The sequence below is a fragment of the Octodon degus genome, unplaced genomic scaffold (assembly GCF_000260255.1).
Source record: "Octodon degus isolate 3935 unplaced genomic scaffold, OctDeg1.0 scaffold00306, whole genome shotgun sequence".
NCBI classification, from domain to species: Eukaryota; Metazoa; Chordata; class Mammalia; order Rodentia; family Octodontidae; genus Octodon; species Octodon degus.
The window spans coordinates 206,462-222,446 of record NW_004524882.1 but is presented as its reverse complement, the minus strand read 5'-3'; the positions used below and the strand labels follow the sequence as shown (position 1 = coordinate 222,446).

The 15,985-nt window shown below is 40.8% G+C and overlaps 1 protein-coding gene across 1 annotated transcript in view; it reads left to right on the top strand.

Moving 5' to 3' along the window:
• Positions 1 to 15,985, top strand: part of Grm5 (glutamate metabotropic receptor 5) — a 585,509-nt gene that overhangs the window by 499,305 nt on the left and 70,219 nt on the right. Inside the window, exons 6-7 of the mRNA XM_004647439.1 lie at positions 5,148 to 5,316; positions 7,475 to 7,601. Of these exons, the coding sequence (XP_004647496.1) occupies positions 5,148 to 5,316; positions 7,475 to 7,601 (296 nt within the window). The remainder of the gene's footprint in view (positions 1 to 5,147; positions 5,317 to 7,474; positions 7,602 to 15,985) is intronic.

Genomic DNA, 15,985 nt, shown 5'->3' with positions numbered 1-15,985 from the left:
AAAGAAGGCCGAAGAGAAACAGAAAGAGAAAAATAAATGAAGATAAATAGAAAATTTTGAACTAGAGAAAGGCTCAGGTGAAAAAAATCATTGAATAAGGATTGATCTTAGATTTTTAAAATAACTTTATTTATATTACATTTGAAATGATTCAATTTGTATAATTGAAAAGTATTCATGTTAATTTTTATTTATATTTTTGGTAAAGCTCTGCGATCTTTCTTCAACCTATAGCTACCTAATTCCAAAGGCACCGCTCATTGCAACTGCTTTGTTTTATGTACCATGGCTGTTCCATTGCCATATTTATGAATTTGCATATGAAACATTTTTTAATGACCTGAGGTTAATCTAATGAACTGAGACAACTGTAAGATTAAAACTCTTGGGGCCAGTCAAATAGCTCAGTGGATTAAAAAGCCTGCAAGCAGGCACAGGGGCCAGGGATTCCATCTCTGAGCCTGCCATGTCAGGCCCACCCCCCAGGGCTCACTGAGATGGCAATTGAGACTGGGTATGGTGATGGACACCTATAATCTCAGCTCTTGGGAGGCTATAAACGGGCGGATCACTATGAGTGCGATCTAGTAGTGAGACCCTGAACACCCTGTAGACCCTTCCCTACAATACAAAAAAAATAAAAAAAGAAAAGAAAGAAACAAAGAAAGAAAACTCTCTTCACAGCTATCTCCCACAATTTTTTTTTCAGTACCAGGGATTGAATCCAGGACCCTGTGCTTGCCAGGCATGCATTTATTCTACTGAGCAATCTCCCCTGTCCTCTCCCGCAATTCTTATTCCATTCCCCTGACATCTTTTCCTCAGCCCCTAAGGAAAAAGGATCTTCTTCACTGTCTTTTTTTGGGGGGCAGGGGACTGACCTAGCCTACCCTGAGGGTGGAGCTGGAGTGGCATGTGATGCCAGAGACTGAACTGCGGACCCCTGAGCCTGCCTAAGATTGCCTAAGCAGGTGCTTTGGACTGCTGAGCTACTCTCCAGCCCTCTTCACTGTCTTTGGCTAGCCACTCGTGTTTTCAGAATTCTTACTATTAGGAAATGTAACAGTTTTGTTTACCAGAACCTTGACTTTTCTAGTTGTGTTACAGACTTTATTGAACTTCTTGTTGCTGCAACATATGTTGACTTTTGATGACATAGAAAATGGATTTAAAAATCATTCAGATTATTTCAGCTCTAAAATGTGGAACAGTTAAGGAAGAGACAGACATGGGGGCACAGAGCAGAAAGAGAAAGCTATTGAAGAAAAGAAAGGCTGGGCCGGGGAGATAGCTCAGTAGAATAAGTGCCTGCCTGGCAAGTGCAAGGTCCTGAGTTCAATCCCAGGGACAGAAAAAAAAGGAAGAAAGAAAAAGCAAAGAAAAGAAATATGCAGGGACACACTGAGGAGGAGGAAGATCCATGGAGCAGGGAGATGTAGACACCAAAGAGTGGGAGGTGGAGAGGGAGCCGAGAAAAGGAGAAGGAGAAGCTGAGCTGGAGAATTTGTGCTCATACATCCTGTGGTGAGTGACGCTTTGATCTTGGCTTCTAATACTGGTCCTGGGCGGATGGCATCGTTACCAAGTCTGTCAATAACAAACAAGACACTAAACTGCTTACTGCTCTTTATTGGACAATAAAACACAACCTTGTAGATTCAATAAAATGTAAACATTGCCAAGAGCCACTGTTTCAATTCCTAACTAAAATTAAAAAGAAGTTATTAAAATACTCATTTTTTATTTAGATAAAGAATAAAATCTATGCAGCATCTGTAAAAAGTGGGTTTTTTAATATAATTTTTTGGGGTGATACTGGGGATTGAACGCAGGACCTTGTGCTTGCCAGGCAGTTCTTTAAGCCACTGAGCTATCTCCCTGTCCCTGTAAAAAGTTTTTTAAAAATATAATTCATAAAAATGGGAGAACTTTCATGTAGTCAAATTTCTTATCTATTTCTTTCTTAAAACATTGCTCTTGAAATTTATTTCTAAAATTCAATCATAAACTTTCATAACCAGAGCTATCAACGACACTCTTGCTTAATGTTTGTCTTCTGGGTAAGAAATAATTGTCAAGAAAATTAAAGGCTAATTCCAAAGGGAAGATCCGTTTTCTGTTTATTCGTTAAACAGAAAGTGTTAAAATATGATATTTCAGTTCTGTAGTTGCTGTTATGGTTTATGTATAGTTGTCCCCCCCAAAGCCTCATGCAGTCTTGGGGCAGCCTCTGGAGTTTGGGATTGATTACTGTGGGTGTGGCTGCCGCAAGTCACCCCAGGGCGGGTGATTTGCATTACAATGTAAGGAGGGAAGAGAAGGCAGCTGCCTGAGCTGCTGCTACCCCTCCCTTGTGCTCTTGCTATTTGCCACCACCTGGAAAGTTTGCCCTCTGCCATGTGCCGCTCTGCCTTGGCGCCAGCTGAGTATGGACTGAAACCTCTAGTAAGCATGAGCTGAATAAACCTTTCCTTCCTTCATTTTGGGTGTCAGGTATTTGTCCCAGCAATGAGAGAAGAGTAACTAAGACAGTGGCTATGTTCAATTTTTTAAAAGCTGCATCCTTTCACTTTTTACTATTCTGTTTTGTTTTGTTTTGTTTTGTTTTTTGAGCCAGCGTCTCACTGTGTAGCTCAGGCTGGCCTTGAACTTACTTACGTAGCCCAGGCTGTTCTCATACTCAAGGGAATCATCCTGCTTCAGCCTCCAGCGTGCTGGGATTATGGGTGTGTACCACCATGCTTGGCAACTTTTACCATTTCTGATGCATAAAGTTTAGAGCCATCCTTATAGAGATAAGAACCTTATAATATATGATATTTAATCAATAAAGAGTTACTCTCTTAGTTGTCCTGAACAGAGTTGAACTAATTAAATAAAGAAAGCAGAATGGACTTGAATTCTAAATGCTTAGATAAGACTGAGCTCTCTGGCATTTTCTGCAACCTGGTCGTATTTATTAACCAACTGCTCTGAGCCTCAGTTCCATTACGTGGAAAAGAACAGCTTGGACTACACTCTCTCTCTCAGTTAGGAATTGGTAGAAATGGGGCTGAGAGCTCATTTTTCAAGAAAGCAATGAAACCTTGCTACCTTTTCAAATCATGACCAGCAGAGAAGAAAGCCTCCTGACGCTGATATTTCTTTCTTTCTCCTAAACTAAGAATTTTGTTCTCTGTGAGCAAGTCACATTTTCAGACACAGAATGCCCTGGGGCCAGCGAGGCAACTCAGCAGTCTAAAGCACCTGTTTAGGCAAGCTTAGGCAATGCGCAGGGACCGTGGTTCAATACCCGGCACTACATGTTGTGCCGGCCCTGGCCCCAGGGCACACTGAGCAGCCTCCCACCAAAAAAAAGACTTGGAACGCTAAATGTGTGGAGCACCCAGTGACACAACATTTAAGTTCTTTTTAGCTCTTTGTTCTGTGCAAGTCACCACATGCACAGTAACATCTGATCCCTGTGACTGCATGTAAGAAAGTATATTATGAATTTTAATTTAACAATGGAATTTAGGCAGTTATCCAGAAATGTTAATGATTTCAAATAAAAATGCAGGATAATTCTTTTATTCTGAAAGAGGTGTTACTTTTTATTTATTTATTTATTTTTGATACAGGGTCTTACTATGCAGTTCAGACTCGTAGTGATCTTCCTGTCTCAGCCTCTCCAGCATTGGGATTACAGGTGTGCACACCATGCCCGGTTTCCAGGTCAGCGTGGTGCACCTTGAGTTCCAGGGCCAGTGCAGCATATGGTACCAGGAACCTGAATTCAGATCCTTGTGCTTGCGGGGCAGGCACTTAGTCCCCTGAGCTAGCTCCCCAACCCCAAAAATGCAAGGTATTCTTAAGCTACCAATCAGCTAACAAAATATAAGGATGAATCAGTATTCTAAAAAGGACACTAAAATAAAAAAAAAAAGTGATTGTAAATAAAACAGAATGCTACAATATAGCTTCAATAGATTGGGGCCAGGTTGGCTTGCTCAGTTTCTGTATAGCGTATGCACAGTGTTGTGCAGGGTAACCTGATCACTAGCACCCAAGAGCTAGAAAATGGTTTGTCCATTCACATTTCCAGATAACTAAGCATAATGGGCAAGAAAAGTTGGAGGCAGCATTTCTGCGCTTGGATGTCAGGACTGAAAATACTGGGGCGGGGGTATGAAGAAGACAGAGCTTGGTGGGAAGACATTATGCAACCTTGACCTGCCTGTACAGACGGACGAATGTTGGCAATGAGCACCCAGTGGCCTCAATTATTTCAGAAGTGCTTTTCTGGAAATAGAAGGAAAGGGCTGAAATAAGCATGCTGCTTCTCCTCTGTGTATATGCAAAACTGTGTATATGCTTCTCCTCTGTGTATATGCTTCTCCTCTGTGTATATGCTCTCCTCTGTGTATATGCTTCTCCTCTGTGCATATTGCTCTCCTCTGTGAGAGCAGTGGATAAGGAAGACTGAGAACTCACAAAATTTTTCTCTCTTCTATTACTTTTCAACACACTAGATGTGTTAGAAACTACTTTCAGATTTTTAAAACCATTACTTTGGGCTGGTGTGACAGCTCAGTAGAATGGGTGCTTCCCTGGCAAGTGCAAGGGCCTGAGTTCAATCCCTGGTTCCACAAAAAAAGAAAAAAAAAAGTCACTTCTATATAATATATATTAATCATTGATACAGGGTCATTTATGAAAAATAAAAATTTCATCCTATCCAAATTTCCACTCTGTTCCCTAATGCTAGGGGGAAAAAAAACAAAGTTTAACCAAATTTCTCATTTGATTAATAAGGAAAAATTTCATGTCATTACTTGAATGAAGAGGAAACCCTTGCTATCATTTCTCAGAAGGTTTTGTTTAAGCTCCTTTAAGTTATTTCAAAACTGTCTTTCATCCAGCTGAGGTGAACTAGCTTTGTCACATGGGATTATTTTCTGTTCTAGGTGTAAGCTTGAATGTAAAAAGGAAAAGGTCTCTGAAGAGACAAGGAAACAGACAGGCTTTCTTTTATCCTAAATGCAATGCCATGGAAAATCTCAGCATTGCTTATATAAATATAGGTATATTGGGGGAAAGAAAGTCCGCTGTACTTTCACACACGGCTATGCGCTTAGCTGAGTGACTGCTACCTTCTTGTTCCTAAGGTATGAAATAATGAATTTCAAGGAAATGAGCAAAGATTATTTTGATTATATCAATGTTGGAAGTTGGGACAATGGAGAACTAAAAATGGATGATGATGAGGTGTGGTCCAAGAAAAACAGTATGATCAGATCCGTCTGCAGCGAGCCCTGCGAGAAAGGCCAGATCAAGGTAAGACGGAGTCTGCGTCGCCTGACGGTTGCACATCATCAGGGCTGACAATCACTAGCTACTTTTTTAATTAACAAGAGGAAGGAGATCATAAATGAACAAGATATTATATGTATATAATATATTGTATATATATATATTTAATGTATCTATGCTTCCAGACAATAAACAGCCATGACAAAGAGGTTGAAAATGAAATTTACAGGGCGAGCACGTTAGCTGTTGATGTGTAACTATTTCTTCCTGATTGTCCTAGCAGGGGAAATAGCACAGGAATTAATTTTTCATGAAATAAGTACATAGTGTCTCTTCAGGCAAGGAAACAATCTACCTTGTTTATTTATTTTTCAATCAACAAATGTGTTTACAGCACATTTGAGATGTGTGATTGAAACAGAAATACTTCAGTATTGGTAGTAAGGTACCTGGTTCTTGAGTTCTGCAAAGCACGGGACTAGAAGAAAGGAAGCCAGCACCAAAAAAGATAAATATTCATTATCTGCTAAATGGTTTAAAACTTTCTTAAGTACCTGAAAGTTGTTTGTTTTGTTACCTTATATACAAAGGGTTGAACATTTGCCCCACAGGATAAATACAGTCTGCTCCTTGTTTTTAACAAATAAAGTTTTATTGAAATACAACCAAGCTCACTTTTTAAAACATTCTCTGTGATTGTTTCGATGAAACTGTAGCAACAATACAAAGACGAATACCAACACTGATTGTACGGCCCAAAGCCAAAATAGTTGCTATCCGGCTATGTGAAGTAAAAGTGTGCTAACTCCCGACATAAAGTGGCAAAAGAAATAAAACAAAATAAAGTGACAAAAGAGCTCTGCGTCTTAACTGATAACCTTGCAGCTTGCCTCTTCCTGTGAAATAAATAAAATCAAATGATATAATGTAATGGTAGCACAAACTACAGCACGCACAAAGCATGTTGCAACAATGAAGAACATTTTTGCTATATTACACAGACCTAATTAGCAATTTTGCTTCATTTATTAAATAATTTTAGGGAAAGATGTTCCAGGTTCTATTGTCACTATTCCCAACCAGGACAGTTGTAAGAGTCATTGTGAGGGATGATACAAAACATAATTAAGATACACACTTACAATTGTATTTGCTTATGTATTTAGACAGTATTGTTACCCAAGTACATTAATACAGCCAATATCTAAGATGTGGAATATACAGTACATTCACTGCTGTTTTAATGGTTTATAAGAACGCTGAATGATGGGGCCGGGGAGATGGCTCAGTAGGATAAGTGCTTGACTGGCAAATGCAAGGATCTGAGTTCAATCCCCAGTTCCACAAAAAAAAAAAAGAACGCTGAATGAAGTCTCTGTGTATTCCACAGAAACTGTTCATGCACCGGTGGTGGTGATGGAGGGAAAGATATATCCATTTCTAAAAGCTAACATATGGGACTCCTTCAAGTGTTAAATTATTTCAATTACTTTCTGTTGTATTAAAAAAATATCAAATGAATGAAGAGGTACATGAAGTCATCTCAGTGAACATTTTCGTCATCCTAAGCAAAGTGAAGCCACCAAATATGAACACCATGGGCTGAATTATTGAACCTGACAAAGAAATTATCTCTACTCAGTGCAGAGGCCCTGGGGGTGGGAGGGGGAGGAAGAGAGAGAAAGATTTTATTTAAAAACCTTTTGTTTTTCTGTTCTTTCTACCAAAATAATTCTTAAATTATTTTCGTAAACTTTGACAGATTTTTGAAGATGAAATATGTGCGATGTTTTCTGGCCACAATTATTTCACTAGTGGCAGAAAGCCAAGGTAAATTCATGAAAAGAGGCATGTAATCTGGTGAAAATTCAGTTTTTGCATAATTATCGGTGTGGCCAGCCAGGTAGCTCAGCGGACTAAAGCGCCTGCTTAGGCAGAGCTCAGCAGCTGGTGTTTGATCCACAGCGTGTCATGCTGGCCCCACCTGCAGGGAGCGCTGAGAGGGCGATCGAGACTGGGTGTGGTGGCACACACCTGTAATCCCAGTCTTGGGAGGCTGAAAACAGGAGAATCACTACGAGTCCGAGCTACGTAGTGACACCTGTAGACCCCATATGTCCTGTCCCTGTACTAAATGTATAAAATAAAAAAGAATTAATCAAAATTGTAAACCTTTCCCTAGGTGATTCGGAAGGGAGAAGTCAGCTGTTGTTGGACCTGCACTCCCTGCAAGGAGAATGAGTATGTCTTCGATGAGTACACCTGCAAGGCATGCCAGCTGGGGGCCTGGCCCACAGACGACCTGACAGGTACGGGGCTCACAGTGCCAGCACCTCCCTCTAAAATGAGCTAAAACAACACATACACAGAAGAAGAGGGTCCCTTCTCCAAGCATGCTCGTGTTGGATGATCTTATCTATGTAGGCAAGAATTCCAGTGGGAACACAGCTCTCCGCAAAGCCTGACCCAATCGTGAAGACCCGTAGAGCTTAGGGCAAATCCTGCTTTTGCTCTGTGTTGTCTCCCAAGTTAGATCACAACTTCTAGGCTGTCTGCTAGGTCCTTGGCCCAAGTTCAAGATCGATGCAGAATTTCAAAAACTCGCTGGTTCAGTGTGCTATTTGAGGTTTAGAAAGAGAGTATTAACTAGGAAAATGATCAGATGGTGCAACACATACAAGGGCAAAATTTAGTCTCTAACTAGGTAAATGTTTGGCCAGTGCCTTGGTTGTCCTAATGATTTTCCTTAAGTGAAACGGGAACATCAAGTGATAAGGGTGTGTTCCTACTAATATTGGGCAAGGCTTACTTCTGCTTCCTTATTTCCTTTACGTTTTGCCGTGGCTTATGGTTTTTATTCCAAAGGATGTTCCTGCATACCACTGTGGTTTCTGTTCTATATTTAATGACTACTTCTTACATTCACAATGCAAAGCCGAAGATGCCTCTTTCCATCTTCTCGGTGCTCTCATTTCATGTACGTATTTGCCTATTAATGAATTAAAGACAGAAATTAAGCTGCGCCCTTTATCTTAAAATAACTGAAGCAGATGAAAAAGAAAAGTAAAACTGTGATTAAAATGTAATAACTGAACACAGACTTTTGTGTAAGAAAGGAGGCAGCAGTCCCTAGAGGCTGACAGCAGCACTCGGGGCACAGGCGCCAGCCCTTCGACTGGCTTCACAGTTAGAAGGATTTCAGCCCAGAGCTTTGAGAGGACACGAGACTGGTCATCAGTGTCCGACTCCATCCTGACGAGATAGCTGATTATACCTAACACTTTTATTCATTTACTTCAGCACTTAGTTATAAAAATCGTACGGTCCTGAACATGTTGAGACTTCTTCACATTAGGATTTTTTAATGATTGGTAGTTTTACTGAATTTTCTTTTAAAAATCTGATCTAATAAAATCTCTAAGAGTCTTGTGGTAGCATTTTAGTGCTAATTTTACCCATTAAACAAGCTTCATGTAGCTCTTACTCAGTCATCTATGACTGCCCAGAATTGAGTGCCAAACACGAAGCCTTTACTGCATTTGGTGGAATAGATTAACTATTCTGTGTGCATGTGCAAAAGCACACAGCATTAGAATGCCGGAAAGAGAAAACATGTCATGATGGGTTCTCTAAAGGAGAAAGTGAGTATCAGTGTTAGCGACATGCACATTCAGCCCATTGTATTTTTCCCTCTAATTTTAACCTGAATATTTCTAACGTCTGGAGCGACCTTCCTGTTCGCTATCTTGCTAAGCTCCTTGTCGCGAGGGCTGTGCCTGTGGTTCCAGATCCCGACGTAGAAAAGGGAATCATGCCCACACTCAAGTCTGTTTTCTAACGTGGTGTCATATTGGAACATACGTTTTCCCAACTCTATGCAGATGGGTGACCTGCAGTAACAGAACTACATGCATACTAAACCAATAGATCAGCCTCCTGAGAGGCAACATAATGGGTTCTTTCACTGCTTTAATACATATGCTTACTATTATTATTTTCAGTGTAACAGTTTGTGCTATAGAAATTAAACTAAGAAATGATAAATTCCATTTGTTCCCTATATAATAGTCATATATTTACCACATGGTGGAAAGAGAAGAATTAAACACATACACTGACAAATTGTGTTAATAAATATGAAATAAAAGAATAGGGGTTTAGAGCCGGCAAGAGAGCTCAGTGGTCTAAAGCGCCTGCGTAGGCAAGCTTGGGCAGGTGCAAGGGACCACAGTTCGATCCCCAGCACCACATGCCACACCAGCCCTGCTCTAGGGGCAGGCTGAGCTGGCCAAAGTAAGTAACTCAATAAATAAATAGAAGTAAAAATAGGGCTTTAAAAATGAAAATAATAGCACACTGTAGCTATGAAAGATCTTTTTGGAGAAGGGAAAAGCAGGCCTGCGTGAGAAATAGAAATATCTAGCAAATGAAGGGCATTTTTGGCCAAGAAAAACCACAGTCACACAGGACAGCACTGATGTGGAAAGCCAAGAGCATGCTTCCAGAAGAGACCAGAAAGGCAGCAGAGGCTAGATAATGTGCAACCTAGGAGGGCTTGCTGAGGATTACAGTGCTTCATTGCTAATTAAAATCGGTAAACGTTAGAGGAACTTCAGTGCACACACAAAATCAGATCGGAAATGTACGTAGAAAATAGCACTCTGGATGCTGTGAGGGGTAATAATTTGGAGGGAGATGGAGGGTGGAAGCCGACAGACAGACAGAATCGTTATCTTGCCGCTGCAAACGAGGGCGCTTGGTGTCTGGAACAGCAACAACGAAGAAGGGCTTATGCCCTTAGCATGCTTGGTATGCTGTAAATTAGGGCTTATGCCCTTAGCATGCTTGTATGCTGTAAATTATATAATCCACAAGACGTATGGATTAAATGGACTCAGAAGTTTTGAAGGAAGGCTGTGATTTTCTGCCTTAATAGGTGAGAAATAAATCTGCTAGTTCATAAAGACCAAAGATTAGTTTAGTTTTGATCAGATTCAGATGCCTTGAGATCATCAAGTAGGAATTAGCTAATTTGACAACTAAGGTCTTAGATTGTGCCGTAAAGTGAGCTGAATACGGCAAATGAGCTGCTTCCATCTGAGTTTCTAAGAAATTGATAATCCAGTAGGAGAAAAGTATGGGAACATATAACATGTTGTAGGCAGTAATAAAAGCAGGAAATAACCAAAGTAGTGTAGGGAAAAGAAAGGGGAAAGTATAATTAACTTTAGGGGTTTAGCAAAATTTTAATCATGAGACATGAGTTGAAACTCACTTCTAAAAAAAATGAAAATGAGGGCTGGAGAGATAGCTTAGTGGACCAAGTGGCTGCTTTGGCAACTGCAGGGACCAGGGTTTGATCCCCGGTTTCATATGCCATGCCGGTTCTACCCCAGGACACCCTGAGCTGGCAACAGAGTCAGGGTGTGGTGGCACACGTCTATAATCCCAGCACTGGGGGGGGGGGCTGAAAAACAGGAGGATCACCCTGAAGAAGAAAAATAAAATGATATTAGGAAGAACTACTGTTTTCAGCTATTAATCTCCTAACATAGAGATGACTGAGAAATGGTTACTGAGTTATTTTTGCCAGGTATAATAGGTGTGCCCATTTGTATTTGCTGTGTCTTATCTAAATTCTTTTCTGTAAAAATGGATCATCCCATTTAAAAATTTTCACTTCATTGTAATGAAATCTACCAAACTTCCTTAAATAACAAATATTTTCTGTTTCAATCTTGGTCACACTTGATTACTCAAAACACTTGGTATGTTGCTTTTACCGTGCTATTGGAAACATTCTGGGAAATGATACTGTTGTAGGCAGCTGAATTAGGTAGAAATGTTATAGGCAGTCAGACAGGGCTAAGCCCTGGAACGAGATAGTAGGGAAGACAAGATACCTTGCAACTGTAAGAGAGATGGATGCTCCCTCTTTGGGCCAGACTTAAAGACCAAAGTGTGAACAAATGCTCACCTCCTTAAAAATAAGCATCTAGGACTGATCGTCACCCTGAGGAAGCCAGGAAGAGTCACTAATCCAGCTGCTACTGAATGGCAGATACACTCCTGTTCTATATTCATGCCCACTTGTTATGTGACTCTCTTCCCCATTCTGTCCTGGATTTAATCAATTTTACCTGAGCAATGGTGCTTGTAACCTTATTGGTTGACCATAGTTTTGTCCCACCTCATGTGTGAGTTCCCACGCTCTCCACATTAAACCTGCCTTACTACATGGTTTTACTCTATTAAAAAAATCCCTAGAAGAGACAGCTTGTGTGGAAACCCACTCGAGTCCCCCTTCTGTCCCTTTCTTGGACAGGAGCTTTCTTTTCTCCAATAAATATTCTGCCTTTAATCACCGCTTGTTCCTAAAATTCATTCTTTGGTTGTAGAAAACACAAACTCATTCTAGGTACCTTTCAGGTTGTGAGTTTCCTTCCCCTAGGAAAATATTGGTGTCTGCCTTACTCCAAACCAAATGATCAGTTGCTCACCCTTATTTTTTAAACATTTCTGCTCAACTTAAAGAACTTGGTGCTACCCACTTTTCTGAAGTGTCCTGCTCTGCCAGCCATGTCACAATAGAGGTTTCTCTCACTTATTTTGTTTTGTGATATTGCCTATTACATTTCATTAACCATTAATCATTGAAAATTGATATTTTCTTGGCACCATCAGTTGCTCTTGGTCTCTCACTTCGGCAGTTCTTTCACGTGAAATCACTTTCTTTAACAGTTTGGACTCTTACCCACATACTACTGACTTTAAATAGTCAGCTTACCCTGTATTCCTTCCCTAAACTTTCAAACCATGACTCTACCAAATGCTGAATGTCTTTACTTGTTTAACCCAGGGATATTTCAACACAGCATGTCCACACCTCATCACTTCACCATCATAGCCTTTAAAACCATTCACAGCTTTACCTTGGTTCAGTAATGCTTTTGTTTGTGTGAATAATGTGGCTTGCAAACAGAAGATTTGGCAAAATTTTGTTTTTGTTTTTGAAGTCTGCCTCAGGTGACCCAAAATCCAAACAACTGGACTTCTATTTCCTATACAAACATGAATGTGGTCATGCTTTGTAGAATTTTGAGACAAATTAAGCTTGCGAACTAAAGTAGCACTGTATATGCTTTTCCTATCGTATCTCCTCAGCAGGGTACACACCTATCATCCCAGCACTTGGGAGACTGAGGCAGGAGGACTGCCATAAATTTGAGGCCAGCATAGACTACATAGTGAATTGAAAACCAGCCTGAACTACAGAGAGCTATGGGGACCTTGCTTTCTAAAAAAATCTACTTTGTCTCCTCTTTCAGTTAATGACACCACCACCCCTCGATGCCTGAATCAAAAGGAAATCAATCATCTAGACTCTTTTCTATTCTTGAACACAATGTCCAACCATTTATTTAGCTTTATTATTTAAGTTGCTAACCACACTAAACTTCCTTCCCTCCTCTCCATTTGTACAGCTGCCTATTTGACTGTTGTGACAAATGATTTTTCTTCCCCAGATTTATTCTGTATCATTCTAACTCTGCTATTTATCTACTATTGGATAATGTATCTAAAATTGGCATATATTTCCTATCTTACTGCCCATGAAAGGAAAATAAATATATTTCTTTCTTATTTCAGGTCTAAGGTTGAAGTCTCTATAATAAAAAACTAATAAAAGTCGTGTGTTTGTGTGTGTGTGTGTGTTCATGTGTTTGTTTGTGTGTGTGTGTGTGTGTGTGTGTGTGTGTGTGTGTTTTAAATGATATAGGAGATTTTATAAAGAAAATAAGCCCCAAAGAGGTAGATATACCTGTGTAGTTTCACTTCAGATTGAATGAATAAGCAGATAGACTTAGAGAAGTACGATTAGAAGGCCGGGGATAAAGCCCAGCAGCACAGTTTTTCTCAGGCAAGCACAAGTTTAGGAGTTTGATTCATCGTACCAAAAAAAAAAAAAAAAAAAAAAAAAAAAGATCATGAGATAAAAAGTCACGCTGTAATGGTAACATGTGGAGGCAAATCCTGAAGCTCTGCTTGCGCCAGTTCCACTGCCAGTGAGAGTTTAGTGAGCTCCTTCAGGAGAGAGAAGCTGGAGGGAGGCGAGAGTAGTGGTCGCGTCTCTTCGCGCTTCTCGAAGGCTGCCGAGCTGCTTTCAGGGCGGCGTGTCCTCAGCGCGGCACCCAGTGCCCGCCTTCAGGTCTCTGTGGACTCATTCTAAGATTTTCAAAATGATACACAGGGCTTCCTCTCTCCCTCACTTGTTTACAGTTGCTCTAATTTCAGTCACTGTCGCTTTCTACCTCTCATTTTACATTATACTAACAAAACCAGTTATAATTTGTATCTGTCTCAGTTACTCTTCTGTCGTTGCTGAGACAAACACCCAACAGCCAAACTGAAGGAGAGAAGGGTTTATTTAGCTCACAGTGAGTGGAGGTTTCAGTCTCTACTCCGCTGGCTGCACGACGGCGCGGCACGTGGCAGAGAACAACCCTTCATGGCAGTGGCAAAGAGCAAAAGAGCGAAAGGGAAGAGTAGCGGCAGAATGGCAACAGAGAGCAAGCCTTTCTCCTCCTTCTCTGCTGCATGCTGGGTGCAGCACTTACACCCATAATCCCAGCAGTACTCACACCCATAATCCCAGCAGTACTCACACCCATAATCCCAGCAGTACTCACACCCATAATCCCAGCAGTACTCACACCCATAATCCCAGCAGTAATCACACCCATAATCCCAGCGCTGGATCATGAATTAATCACAAACCCTAGAACCGTGGCCCATTGCCTGCACGAGGCTTTGGGGGACCAAGTACGCACAAACCATGACAGTGTCCATGCACAGCCCCGTATTACTCCTTCCTGTCTCTGCATGGGCTCTGTATTCTGCCCAGAATGTGTTTATTCTGCTTTCTTCCATTGAGTAATTTTCACTTACCCTTCTTTATTTTGCTCAGGTGTAACCTTCCCCTTTAGCCTTAATACATTTAAACTACTAAGTCCTCTTTTTGTATTTCTTTAATTTTTTTAAACTCTGTTTTTATCATTTTTTTCCCAAACATGGAAGATGATGCCTGACGTAAAATAGTCTCTCACTGAATATGTGGCAGCCATCAGCCAGACAGAGAAATATAGATGAAGACTGAAGTGAGCACTGGCTAGCTGAGGGGAGAACCTTTAGCTAAAGAGCTTGGCTTTTATCCTAAACAGTGTGACCCACGCAGGTCTCCAAACAGAAGAAGGAAACCTGTCTCCATGCTTAAATGTGAGTGTGTTTTGGGGACAAGGGATTGGATAATGCCAAAACTTGAAAGATCTCCATATGGAGAGATGAAGTTCAACTTTCACTGAGTAGACAGCACTTTTCCAAAGAAAGTGTAACTACTTGGAAGGGCTGCTCACTGACTTTGATTCAAAGTGACAGATCGCTTAGAACTGCTAGCTGGGTGCTGGTTCTGATAGCTCTTCCAGAATTCTGTCACAGAGAAGCTAGGGGTTTGCTTTAAGAAATACCACAAGCCTTTCTTCTCAGCCCTTGGCTTTAGTTAGCTCACTTCAGACAGCACAGGTCAGCTTTGGGTCAACGCTGTCATGTAGAAAATAGCAACTAACCCAAATTAAATGCTTCCTGTGTGTGCGAGTGTTGGAGACTTTTGAAGAGTGTCCTTTAATTTATGCCGAACACAACCCAGTGAAGTTATTACTGTATGACTAAAAGATACGGGCATGCTCAGAGATAAATAATTGCTCAGAAAACAACTAAAAGTTGCAGTGAACTGATGTGAAGTTTTATCTGATACATTTTTGTATTTGTGTAAACGTGTGTTTTTATGCAGAAAGATACTGAAAGGAGGATTAAGAAAAGTCATTTACGAGCTTTGGTGTTGTGGATTGCTTTTGTACACATAAGCACATGTGTATACGTGGATGCATGTGTCTACAAACATACCCACACCACAGTATTGAATTATGACAATATATTATCTTTAATGAAACTATGAAGACAAGAAAGGCAATTCTAAGCGAGGGATGAGTGTAGGTCATAGGTACTATGACCAGGTTCAAATGGTTTTCAACTAGGAGAGCGGATGTTGATTCTTCATTTTGAATCAACACATACCTATTCCAGCAACTAGTACATAAACAGCATCTCTGCCTTCATTTAGATGGTGACTGTAAATACACTGTTGGGCCAGGGCAATAGCTCAGTGGCACAGCCTGCCTGGGAAGCACAAAGTCCTAAATTCCACCCCTGGGATGAAATAAATAAATAAGGACAGTACTGACAAATAATAAATGTTGACTGTACACAATCAGAGAAAACCAGAATGCTGTGGGCACGTACACCAGTGAAAGCTGGTGTGGACGAGGTTGAAAAGTGCAGCTCTGATGATGTATGTCCTCGCGAGAGTCAATGAAAAGTGGCTGCTGAGCAGACTAAAGTGAAAAAGGGACCTAAACCACAGGAATAGAGGACAGCTGAGGGCGTGAGAAGGAAATGACACAGGACAACTCAGTCACCGAGGCGAGCTCTTGGAATGCCTTCTGAACTGCAGTAAAGTTTACCTGAAGATTAGCTAAAAACCATATATATGGAGAGAGAGAGAGAGAGAGAGAGAGAGAGAGAGAGAGAGAGAGAGACAGAGAGACAGAGAGACAGAGAGACAGAGAGAGAGAGAGAC